This window comes from Urocampus carinirostris, chromosome 7 (genome assembly GCF_059441175.1).
Source record: "Urocampus carinirostris isolate Australia breed hairy pipefish chromosome 7, RoL_Ucar_1.0, whole genome shotgun sequence".
Taxonomy (NCBI): domain Eukaryota; kingdom Metazoa; phylum Chordata; class Actinopteri; order Syngnathiformes; family Syngnathidae; genus Urocampus; species Urocampus carinirostris.
Genome location: NC_142355.1, coordinates 9,551,582 through 9,564,625, shown reverse-complemented (window position 1 = coordinate 9,564,625; position 13,044 = coordinate 9,551,582). Strand labels below are relative to the sequence as shown.

At 40.7% G+C, this 13,044-nt stretch overlaps 2 protein-coding genes across 2 annotated transcripts in view; one reads left to right on the top strand and one right to left on the bottom strand.

Moving 5' to 3' along the window:
- The first annotated feature begins 1,144 nt into the window (after positions 1-1,144).
- Positions 1,145-2,281, top strand: LOC148362271 (trace amine-associated receptor 13c-like). Its single transcript, XM_088340217.1, has 2 exons — positions 1,145-1,218; positions 1,477-2,281. Exons 1-2 carry the CDS (start codon positions 1,145-1,147, stop codon positions 2,279-2,281), a joined length of 879 nt encoding a protein of 292 aa, XP_088196343.1.
- An 8,002-nt stretch (positions 2,282-10,283) lies between these two features.
- The window catches only part of agbl1 (AGBL carboxypeptidase 1), a 42,428-nt gene continuing 39,667 nt past the window's right edge, over positions 10,284-13,044 (bottom strand). Inside the window, exons 25-26 of the mRNA XM_088340216.1 lie at positions 11,591-11,745; positions 10,284-10,605 (exon numbers count right to left, since the gene is read on the bottom strand). Of these exons, the coding sequence (XP_088196342.1) occupies positions 10,410-10,605; positions 11,591-11,745 (351 nt within the window). The 3' untranslated portion in view covers positions 10,284-10,409. The remainder of the gene's footprint in view (positions 10,606-11,590; positions 11,746-13,044) is intronic.

The window sequence follows — 13,044 nt, the reverse complement described above, 5'->3', positions numbered from 1 at the left end:
ATGAATATGTAGACATCTGCATGTATTTATCGAATTATCGAAATGTAAATGTTGCTGAGGTATACAGAATAGGTCTCCTTAGCCAAATATTTTAACCCAATGCGGCCTGCAAAATCAAATAGTTGCCCACCTCTCTCCTAGATAATAAGTAACAATAAATTTCCTGCAAGTAGGGAAAAAACTAAGAAAGATGTGAAAAGAGTTGTTTGTGTTGTTTAGTTGAGAAATAAAATACTTTTGTTTGGACAAATGATCTTATTTTATGTTCTACAACACGGGTGTCAAACTCATTTCAACTCGGGGGGCCACACGATAGAACACAAATTATGTCGGGGACCGGACTAGAAGATTAAAGAGAAAGAAAAAGAAAGATAAAGAAATAAGAGAAAGAGGGAGGGAAAGGGAGAGAGGGCAGGACAAAGAAAGAAAAAGAGAGAGAGGGAGAGAGCGTGAGAAACAAAAGATAAAAAGTCATGAGAGGGGTAAAAGAAAGGGAGAGGAAAAAAGAAATCCAAAGACAAATAGAAAGCAGAAGGAGAGAAAAGAGAAAGGAAAGCGCGAAGGGTATGAAGAGCGAAAGAGAAAAGAGAGAAAACGAAAAAAGGAAGTTGGAGCAAAAGAGGTTAAAAGACACAGAGAGAGAAAGAGACAAAGAGCAGCAAAGGAAGAGAAAAAGAGAGACACAGAGAGTAAAAGAGACACAGACAGAGAGTGGGAGAAAAGGGGTGGAAAAGAGAGAGAGAAAGAGAGAGAGAGAAAGAGAGAGAGAGAGAGAGAGAGAGGAATAAATACAAGTACAGTGCCTTTGTTCGAGGCACCTGGCTTTGGCAACATCAAGTTGACATATTTTAACCTGCAGCTTGTTTTTCTCTTGCTCTTCTCTGAGTGTTGTCTCACGGGCCGGATTCAATCCCTTAGCGGGCCTGATCTGGCCCGCGGGCCGCCTGCTTGACACCTGTGTTCTACAAATTTTTGCCGTGTTTTGTATGTACGGTGTATGATGTAAGATCGTGTTATTACTGTTGAGGGCATGTATGAAAAACTTTAAACCAATCCGATGATCCTGGGGGAGGTACCAGAACTGAAGTGTGGTCTTACAAGAGAGAGCATTGGACAGGACTCTGGTTGGAGATCAGGCTTCCTGATGGAGATCGAGGAGCCATCAGAGGTCTGCTTTCCGGAGCTGGCTAACTTATCCTGCAGGAAGTCTTCGTCCGGGTTATACAAAGGAACTTTTTTCTGTTTTTTTTCATATGTTGTGCTGCCCTCTGTCATGGTGCTCACTGTGATGCTTAACCTGCTCGTCATCATCACGATCTCCCACTTCAGGCACATTTTCTTTCTCCAAGCTTGCTCCTTTGTTTCACTCATTGACTGTTGAACTCCTATTTTGGATATTTGTGACTTCCTATTCTATTTAACCCATTATCCAAATCACTCTTTAACGTGTTACTGTTTTTTTTTCCTTGTGCGCAGACAACTCCAAACTCCCACCAACTTCCTCCTGCTCTCTCTCGCCAGCGTAGATTTAATAGCAGGTCTCCTGATGATGACACCGTCCCAGCTTTTTGGTCCGTCTTCCTGTTGGTTACTTGGAGATATTATGTGTTCGCTCTTTAAACTGATACTAATCATGGTGCCGTCAGCCTCAACTGGAAATATGGTGCTGATATCAGCTGACCGTTATGTGGCAATTTGTAAACCTTTGCTTTACAATGTCAAAGTCACTGTCAGGAGAACTCAAATGTGTGTTTATTTCTGCTGGTTCTTGTCTTTTATCTACGGTTGCATTGTTTTGAACGATCAACTTGTGCATCCAGAAAAGTTTATCTCTTGCTATGGAGAATGCGTCATCATGTTAACGTTTCACTCGAGTGTCTTTGACTTGGTTGTGGCTTTCATTCTTCCTCTAAGCACTATAATTACGCTGTACACGAGAGTGTTCGTGGTGGCTGTTTCTCAGGCACAGGCCATGCGTATCAAGACTGTCGGATTTAAAGGGTCGGTCCCTTTAAGAGCAAAGAAATCTGAGATGAAAGCAGCCAGAACCCTTGGTGTTGTTATTCTGTTTTTTATCACATTTTACTGTCCATATTACATTGTTGCTTTAATATACGACAGCGCAGAAATGTCTCCTGTCAAGACTTTCTTTCTATATTTCTATTCCCTTTACTCATGTGTGAACCCTTTGATATATACCCTGTTCTTTCCTTGGTTCAGAAAAGCTGTTAGACTCATTGTGACCTTGCGCATATTGCGGCCTGGCGGCAATGTTCTGTAGATTCAAACTGTGTTAAAGTGTGAGCTTAGGATTTTCCATTTGAAAAGTTGAAACATGTGGGACTTCTACTCTATAGCATATGAATAACCTAAACTGCTTATGTGTAATAACCTGTGAAGCCCTTTGAGACTCTTTTTGATTAAGGGCTATACAAATAAAAATGACTTGACTTTAGGACTGTACTGTAGATTGGATCCATAAAAATGAAACAACATCCCTGTGTTATTTTGGCATTGTGCTGCTGTGACTGACATCAACTTTAAATATTTTGTTGGCTGCTACTGTTCCTACTGTACCTTACTGCGGTACCAGGCCGTGGGTCGTTTGGTCCCTGGCCCGCTTAAACAGTTTTTATCCATATGTACAATCATTTTTTCACCAAAAATTCAAACTTTGGATGCACATTTTCCTGATGTTTTAGAGTAGTATATCACTTTGATTGAGCAACGGTTGATCATTCGACAAATAACGCTTGACTTCAGTTCATCAGCATTGCATGCAACGGGTATCGAACCTAGATTGTGGCCGTGAGAGCGCTGAATCCCAACCACTTGTCCACTGGGATTGTGGATGACAAAGGGAAAGGCATTACAGTGGAACCTCGGTTTTCGAACGCCTCTCAGTTCAAACAAATCGGTTCTCGACCAAAAAGTTTGAGAAATTCTTGCTTCGCTTTTCGTTCAAAAAATCGGAGTTCGAACGCCGGTACGCTAGGGGCGATGCTGAGCGGCGTACGGGTGTAGATTGCCCCACCCCTCGTGAAGAACTGTTGTCACGTGAGCGCGCACTTCTTTTTGCTTTCGTTTTGAATATCGGTGAACGGAGTGTTTTAACCCCTAATTATGCCTCGGAAGAAGTTTGGTGCAAGCAGCAAAGTTGCTACAGGTGAAAAAAGAAGAGTAGTGCGTACAACTATTGCATTTAAGAAAGAAATAATAGCAAAATACGAAGAGGGTGTGCGAGTTTCCCTTCTTTCGAGGGAATAGAGCATGGCTTCTGCAGACCTTCACAAAGGTAAGAAATCCTATTCATAATTATTTTCTTTATCCTTTAACCGCTCACCACTTGTTGAAGAGACCCGGGTGCTAAATGACCTGATTTTTTTAGTTGTACACGTTCATGTTAGCGTAATCTTTCGTACGGAAGATTACGCTAAAGCGAACGTACGATTAGCCTAGGTTAGCTTCATGTTTACGTTCATGGTAAACATTCAGGGTGTTGGAACGGATTAAAACGATTTTACATTACTTTTAATTGGAAAAACGATTTTCCGTGATCGACCAAATCGGTTTTCGAACAGGGTTCTGGAACGGATTATGGTCGAGAACCGAGGTTCCACTGTAGATTGTTTCATCATCACTCTATTTTGACTCACAATGTTGTAATGGAGCATTATAAGAAAGGAGTGTTCTCGTTTGCCCGTGTCCCTGCGTCCTGGACGCATCATTTTTGCTGGGGACGCATAGTCTCAAATCAACGTGCGTCCCCGGGACGCAACTTTTTGACACAAGATTGTCATTATTACCCGATTACATTTTTTTTAAACAAATATTTACCGCACTCCAAACTTTTCGTCAGGCAGATCCGGCAGATGTTGTTTTGGTCTCGCGGTTCGAGTTTTCGTCTGCACACCGATCTCGACTTGTGTGGTGAAAAGTCCGTCTCTTTTTAGAGAACCGGCTTTTTCGACTCATTCAAGAGAGCCGGCTCTCAAACGGCTCACTTGCTTCGATGCATTATATTACGAATTATTATGTTGTATAAAGAAGTTAAGAAAAAAAGGAAGTATAAAAGGTGAAAATGAAAACAAGACAGGTTTGTGGTTATCCCTTTAATCAGTGTATTACCAACAATAATTTGATGCAGAAAATGAATTAATAATTTGATGATTAAAACTGAATAAATATATATATTTTTATTATATATTTGTCACCGATTTACAATTTCAACCTCGATAACACTAAATTATGGGGACCCATAGATCTCTGTTGGGACCCATAGATTTTTGAGCATGCGAGTCCCTGGGACTCATCACTTTTCACAGGTAAAATGAACACTAGGAAAGAGTCAAAACTTGCAAGTCGCGAGGTATATATCATCATATTTTTGATAGAAGTATCAAAAACACCCAGTGGCAACATATATGATTTCACAGTTTTGTGTGCTTGTTAAGGGTGGTGATGGGAAAAGCCTGATTGTGGCATGGATGGAAAGAGTCTCATAATGTAGATGGCTCTGTTGCGGCATCACTAGCTGCTTTACAGAGTGAATTTTGGATGATTATTATTGTTGTTGTTGCTATTATTACTAATGTTATAAGAGAATATAATCCGGCATTAAACCGGTCTGCTGTACAGAAATATTGCCGACTACTGCTTTAAAATACAACTGTGAGAATTGAATGAACCCTATTGTTTTTCCCTACGTTGAGTGCTTTTTGTTATTCACTCTACCTTCCGATAAAACCAACTCTTCCTGTGTGTCTGCGTTTGGGTCCAACCCGCCAAACTTGACAGCTACAATAATACTATAAAAAATAGAGAAATATATCTATGCAAATACTACATGAACTAAATATCAATTACAGTTCTTAAAACAGGGACCTTGTTTATTACTTTTTTATAATTCTGAACATTTCAAAATTGATTTCAAAATAAAAAAAATGTCAGCATGTATGTTTATTTTAAAAAAGCATTCTCTTTTAACCTGTCATTGGACCGGACCAGATCGGAGGAAGGAGGAAGGAAGGGTGAACTCATTCGCGTTAACGATCAGTTACTTTTAATAAGGAAATAAAAGTCGTCCAACACTCAGGGACAAAAACAAAAACAGGCTTACAGGCAAACAGGAACTCAGACTAGGAATACTCACAAAAGAGGCTTTTACTCAGAATGGGCAAGTACAGGTTTCTTCAAGTCAAACAGAACAGAATAATGCAAAGTAATGCAATGAACCCGCAACCGGCAATCCCCAAAACCCACCCTTAAGAAGCACACTCGCAAATTAGAAAATCTGCTACAGCCGGTGCCAAGGGGGCGGGGCCAGCCGGTCGCCACGGCGACCATACTGGACATGACATAACCCAATGCTACCTGCAATTTCAAAAGTTGGCCCATTCCTGAGTTAGAGGGACACATCAGATACAAACAAGGGCAGGGGAAACTATTTAAAATCTTTTCACCATTCTTAATAATTATGTGATTCTTTGGTTACAAAATGATGACAGATCATTTGATAGAAATGTAAATGATCACCTTTATTGATTGGGGAACTCGAAAGACTCGAAGAACAAAAAACAGACTAGTAGCACAGGGGTGGGCAAACGACAGCCCGCTGGCTGTACCCAGCCTTCCAAGGGATTTAATCTGGCCCGTTAGACAATGCTGAGAGAGGCACAGTAGAAAAACGAGCCGCATTGTCAAACCGGCAGTGGTCAAGTCAAGTCACATTTATTTGTGACACCCTTTATCACAATGTGTCTCAAAGGACAGCACAAGTTACAATTGCACCATTCCCTGATCTTAAACCGACATGCGGGCAAGGAAAAACTCAAAAACCTCAGCATAAGGAAAATAGGAAACCTTGAGAGGGGATTCTCACAAGCGGTAATCATCCTTCCAGGATGACCAGGGTGCAATAGATTAGCATTGGGTAAATATACACAAAGCATAGAGAACATCAGTAAATAACAAAGGTAAAATGTAAAGATTTGTCCAGAAAGTGCATGACAGCAATTACGCTCCGTTGGTTGTTCATTAAGTATGTCCACTGGATGTCGCCAAAGACCGTCGCCGCTCAAACCGCCCGGATATCATTTGATTTAAAATAAAAGTCAGCATGGCTCCGCAGTGGTTAGCGCGTGTGCGGCACAGTTCTGAGGTCATGAGATCGAACCTTCCTGTGTGGAGTTTGCATGTTTTCCTCCGGGCACTCCGGTTTTGTCCCACATTAAAAAAAAAAACAAAACATGCATGTCAGGTTAATCAGCCGGTCCAAATTGTCCCTAAGTGTGAATAAGTTGTCTATCTCTGTGTGCCCTGCGATTGGCTGGCAACCAGTTCAGGGTGTCCCCTGCCCACTGTCTGAAGACAGCTGGGATGGGCTCCAGCACCCCCGCGACCCTACTGAGGATAAGCGGTGCAGATAATGGATGGATGGATAAAAGTCAGAGACGCGCTATTTAAGGCAATACTATTTCACTCAACTGGATTAAAAACGACACAATTAAAAATAGCACCAGTTTGTCTTGGAAAAGGTTTAAAGAGGCTTTAGCTCCTTTCTATAATTAATATAAAATCAGGTATGTATTTTCATAATAAATAAAAAGCAGAAAAATGAAATGAAATCAATTATATAATTCAGGAATTGGCAAACTAAATTGTAAAAAGAAATTGTTAAAAATATAATGCTAACATATATGTTAAAATGAAATGAAATGAAATGAAATGATCTGCATTTATATAGCGCTTTTCAAGTCAATGACTTCCCAAAGCGCTTTACATTGTGCTTCACATTTCCCAATAGCGGCCGTGATCTGTGCAGCCATGTAAGGCGCTAACCTGCTTATTGGGGGTATTGGGGTTTCAGTGTCTTACCCAAGGACACTTCGGCATGTAACACGGACAAGCCGGGATTCGAACTGGGATCCCTTAATCCTAAAACGATCGCTCTACCTCCTGAGCTACTTAAAAAAGTAACACTAACAAAAATGCGTTGTTTCAGTGTCTTTCCTATCCCGTGTCCCTTCATGTGCCCTAATACAAAAGACATTTTTCATTGCGCTCATGGCCAACATTCAAATATTGGCTACATTTTTCTGTACTTGCTTTTTTTAAATACAATTTTGTTTATCAAGGAAATTATTAGGGAGAATATTAATAAGGGGAAAAAAATCCTGAGATCTTAATATCTTTAAAGACGGTATACAGTATTCAGGTGTTTTAGGTTTTTGGAACTTCCGGGAATTTCGAAATATAACTTTTTATATTTATATATAATAAGGCATCACTATTGTGTCAACAGTAAAATTACATTATAAAATAACTGAATATTTGAATTGTTTGTTTACAAAAAGTTTTCATCATTATATTGTCACATAAACTCAAACTTGTGTCACAGACCAGACCAGAACGGACTCAGAACTCAATTGCATACGTTTCTCAGTTTTTATTGAAAAGAGAGTGAGAGTTAGGCTTGCTTGCTTGATCCGAGGACTGACGGAAATCGGGAGCGAACGAGGCGGGAGTAACACTTCCGTGTCGGACGAAGACAGGCGGGAATGGAAAGTCGTTTGGCCGGGACTGGAGATCAGAGGTGATGTCAAGTTCGTAATCGGGGTCGTAGGCAGGAGGCAGGCAGGTAACGAAGCAAAACGGGTCAGGTAAAAGAGGCAGGCAGAACAGGCGTAGTCAGGTCCAGAAACGGGTCAAGAACGGAGATCAGGCAGGAGAAAGGTTTTAACAGGAACAGAGTCGGACGGGAAAGCTCCCTGAGTGAAACACAAAAGCTCGCAACAATCTGACTAAGTCTGAACTGAATTACTTTTGGATTACTCCAATTCTCCTTTTCCCTGCCTCTTTCTCTTATTTCTTTATCCCTCTTTTTCTTTCATTTTAATCTACTAGTCTGGCCCCCGACAGAATGTTTGTTCTATCGGGTGGCCCCCGAGTTAAAATGAGTTTGACACCCCTGCCCTAGAGGAACAATTACAAGCAAATGCAATTTGGTCCGGTACCGTGTCAACCACCAACTACCACAAAAATACTACTTTGCTGTCAGTGTTGCAATCTGGCACTTTTCTCCCAGTATGATTGCCAAGGCACTGTCCACTAGAAATATTGGGCTCACATTTTACGGAATGCAGCCCTCAATTGCAGTAATAAATATGCGCTCGTCTTTGTAGTCTCGATCTTGAACGGTCACATTATCCAAAAACAAGTTACATAAACAACTCGGGGTAAAACTGAAAAAGGACGCAGCTGAAATTAGGTAAACGGAGGCACGCCGCGATGGTGTTTTGCAACAAAAGCCGCGGCGGCCAAATTCCCCACGTGGTTGGCGCCAGATGTGAATGAATTACTTCAATTTAATGGTTGTGTCGTGTCCAGCATGGTCGTCGTGGCGACCGTCTGGCCCCGCCCCCTGGGCACCAGCTGAAGCAGATCGCCTAATTTGCGCGTTTGTTTCTTAAAGGTGGTTTTGGGTTTTGCGGGTGCTGGCTCATCGCATTTTCTGTTTACATTTTCTGTTCTGTTTTGCTCTGTCCTGTTTTGTTTGATTCGGATTCTTAAATAAAAGTTTTGATCATCAACTCAAATGAGTTCTCCCTTCCTGCCTCCTGATTCCGTCCTGGTCCGGTCCTCCCATGACAGGTTGTTTAGGTGTACCGCTTAAAATTAGGTGCGGCATGTACAAATATAAAATTGAGTTTCGTTCTTAAATTCGAGCATGTGAATTTTAGTCAAGTGCGCTCTGTAGTTTGGAATAAAACCATAAACTGCAAGTGAGTACAATGATGCAGGGATGCTACGATAGCCAATTTTATACTCTTGGGCAGAAGTGGGTAGAGTACCCCCAAATTTGACTCTAATAAACATAGTGTTACTTCAAATTGATGTGACCCAAGTAAAATACAATAAAAAGTAGTCATCCAAATGATTATTTAAGTAAAAGTAAAGTAGTAGGTAAAAAACTACTCAAGCACTGAGTTACCGTAGCAACGTATTATTTATTGAATCTTTAAAAAAAGCATTCAATCAGATCATCAAATTATCCAAGTCCATCCAATCAGCAATAAATTACAAGTTTGTGTAGTTGTCAATCAGACAGTTTATTTGGGTGAAACCACTGTGGATGAAAAAAAGTATGTATGTATACATATATAAAGACAAAAGAAACTAAATATGAATAAAATTATGACTCACAACATGTGGTAAGCTTTCTCTCCTGGCTTTGATCTCGTTGATCTCCGGCAAAACTACAGAAACAAAATGAAAATAAATCCAAACAGCTTGCCAAGATCATTTTTGCCGTTCCATGTATTCCGTTACTCCCCAAACCTGCACAAAATGTAGTAATTTTATTCATATTTAGTGTCTTTTGTCTTTTATTAGCATATTTGGTGTTGGAGTAATCCAAAAGTAATTGAAAGTAATCCAGTTAAAGTAACCCTACCCAACCCTGTATGCATGTATGTATGTATGTGTGAGGCTACAGCTGTACACACTGCGCATACAATAGAGTAAAACAGCAAAAAACGTAACCATGCTCACAAGTGCCACCTGGTGGTTGTTTGGGTCACTGGTAAAATCTAAATAAAAGAAACGAGGTCTCTGACAAAATAAATGTTCCTTACCAAGGAAAGATATTAGTAACCGGTTCATTGTAGCGGAGTAAGAGTATAGTTTCTTCTTCACAAATCTACTCAAGTTAAATTAAAAAGTATTGTGATTGAAAAAACAGTCCTAGAAGTACAAAATGTTCCAAAACATACTTAAGTATTCCTAAGACTAAAAAAGTGGTCGGCGGCGCCCTCTGTTGGCTGCGGCTGCATCGGCTCGCTACAACGGGTCAGGTGCAATCGACATTTCGTTCTGTGTACATTGTTACACAGAATGACAATACAAGGAAATTATTATTATTATTATTATTATTATTAAGTAAATGTATATGTTGGGCCGGCAGTAGCTCAGGAGGTAGAGCGATCGTCTTAGGATTAAAGGATCCCAGTTTGAATCCCGGCTTGTCCTTGTTACATGTCGAAGTGTCCTTGGGTAAGACATTGAACCCCCAATTACCCCCAATAAGCAGGTTAGCGCCTTACATGGCTGCACAGATCACGGCCTCTATTGGGAAATGTGAAGCACATTGTAAAGCGCTTTGGGAAGTCATTGACTTTAAAAGCTTTATATAAATGCATCATTTCATTTCATTTCATAACTGGTTCCTAACCACCTCTGCTCTCTGGCCATAATATAGTACTGGGTTTAATTTTAATGACAACGTGGAGTAAGAAAAGATAAACCAGAGTTCATTGCATGGGAAGCTCTTGTGCACCATTGGATCCCAAGAGGACACTTGTTCCTTGTAGAGTTTCAATGGACCTCTGTGTTGCCACTTGCGGCAGAAGTCAGCTTGTTCCTTGTGGATGATTTGCACAGTCTTGCCATTTCTTTTCAGCAATTTGTCCTTCAGCGCCATCTACTGAATTAGTGTAGGCCTTGTATCCTTTCAGATTAAATTCCAAATCATTGCCACTGTGACCGGGACAGACTGCGGAATATTCAATTTCTTCAACACAGGGCGGCTCATCGTCTTCAAAACAGCTGCACAAGAGAAATTGTTATTACTAATTCATAAATACTGCAGTGTCCCTTTTACAAGTCAAGTTATCCATCTGAAGCGTTAACTCACAATGAATGGGTTGAAATAAAGAGATTATGTTCAGTGTTCCTTCTAAACTGCAATTGCGCACGCGTCGCACATTCTCAGCGCACAAGAAAATCTAGCCAGCGCACAAAAATCAGGGCTCGAAATTACTAATTAAGAAGCAAATTAAGTCAAAGTTACAGTGCATGAAGGTGTTCTAAATGCGGTATTTTGAAGTCGAGTCGAAGTAGAACGAAGTTGAGTAAAGTTAGTAGAGTTTGTCGGGAACCGGCTTCTTCGGCTCGGCTCACTAAAAGGAACCGGCTCTTTTGGGTCCCAAACGGCTCTTCAGGTTGTTATTGCTTTTTTAATCCCAACATGGCCAAATATTATGTAAAATTCTGCATAAAATGACTTAAAGGAAGGGGAATAGAACAAAAACAAAAAAATACCATTTTACAATTTGCTAGCTTTCAAGATAGCCAAAGCCTTGAAATATATATATATATATATATATATATATATATATATATATATATATATATATATATATATATATATAAAATACTGCTTCCACGAATTGCTCTCCGCATTTGCTTCTATTAATTCTTCTATTTCTATATTCTAGCTATTTTCAAGCAGTGTAAGGGTGTCGCCTGTATGCAAGTATATACGGTGATTTGTAACTACTTACTTTTAGAGTAATCTGCTACTTTTGGGTGTCAGCAATCAATGGGGGTAAAACTGATTTTGTTTTTAAGTGAATTAACTAGTAACTGTAACTGATTACTTTTTTTTTTTTCAGTAACACGCCCAACACTGACTTTGAACAACTGCTCCACAATAGGTCCCTACATTTCAGTCCAATTTCCTTGAAAAAGCCATTATACTCCAGTTGATATTCAGCCCAGAACGCATACTTTAATTAAACAAAAATCTTACTTGTGTGACTGGTGATCAACGACCTTATTTCCGAGATTCATGTAGCTGATAAGACTCTTGCCATAAAGGGCCCGTGTGTCTAATGATAGAGAAAGCAGACTGTGGCAGAATTTGAGGCCCATTTCTTCCAGCTCACTCGTTCTTGTCTGTAGTCCCTTTACACAAACAAACATGAATTGGTAGTTATTGCATAAAAATAAAAAAATAGTGCATGAAGTCTTAATCAATATTGATTTCCCCCACCCAAAAAGGTATCCACCTGCATGGTCAAGTTAGGAAAAACACATTTCAACATTTTAACCGAATTTAAAAGAGAAGTTGGGATGCGGAATTCAAAGGTAGGTAATGCTTCATCATTGATAAATTTCAGAAAATTAAAAATATTCATAATAATACATTGTATTTCGAAGCGCCTTTCAGGACACCCAAAGTCGCTGTACGTATGAGTAGGACACAACAATAAATGAAGAGTAAAACAAGCAAGTAATAAATAGCCAATAAAACACATTATACTTTTGAGTCCGGATTTGAAGGTGGACACGGTTGCAGAATTTTGGAGGTCAGGCGGCAATGAGTTCCAGAACTGGGGGGCAGAGCGGCTGAAAGCTCTGCTCCCCATGGAGCTGAGGCCGGCAGGGGGTATAGTGAGATGGAGGGAGGAAGATGATCCGAGGGTGGGGATGGCATGACAGTGTGAAGGACGTTGGAGAGATATGCAGGGGCAAGGTTATGAATGTATGTGTAGAGCAGGATTTTGGAGTTGATTCTATGGTTCATCTCATCTCATCAGCCGTACCGCTTATCCTCATCAGGGTCGCAGGGGGGCTGGAGCCCATCCCAGCCATCTCCGGGCAGTGGGCAGGGGACACCCTGAACTGGTTGCCAGCCAATCGCAGGGCACACAGGGACAGACAACTCATTCGCTCATTCACACCTAGGGACAATTTGGACCGGCCAATTCACCTGAAATGCATGTTTTTGGAACGTGGGAGGAAACCGGAGTGCCCGGAGGAAACCCACGCAAGCACGGGGAGAACATACAAACTCCGCACAGGAAGTCTGGAGCTGGATTTGAACCCACAACAGGTTCCCATGACATGAACTGTGCCGCACAAGCGCTAACCACTGCGCCGCCGTGCTGCCCGATTCTATGGTTGATTATGACATTTAATTGTCTGAGCATCTTTGATGTCCTTTTCAGTTGACTCAATGAACGGGTGCTTCGAGTCCAGTCAAGACAAGTCAAGTTACATGTTATCACAAAAAGCATTAAAGGACTGAACAGTGGTGTTCCGCAGGGTTCAGTACTTGGCCTCCTTCTTTTCAGCATTCACATGCTTCCATTAGGTGATATTATTCGCAAGTATAATATCAGTTTCCATTGCTACACAGATGACACTCAACTATATCTTCCATTGGAGGAATCTGCCACACTAAATTGTGGAAATTTGGAG

Coding starts and splice junctions, on each gene's coding strand:
- LOC148362271 (XM_088340217.1), top strand. CDS start 1,145: ATGGAGATCGAGGAGCCATCAGAGGTCTGCTTTCCGGAGCTGGCTAAC. Junction 1,219..1,476: donor TGCAGGAAGTCTTCGTCCGG/GTTATACAAAGG, acceptor CCTTGTGCGCAG/ACAACTCCAAACTCCCACCA.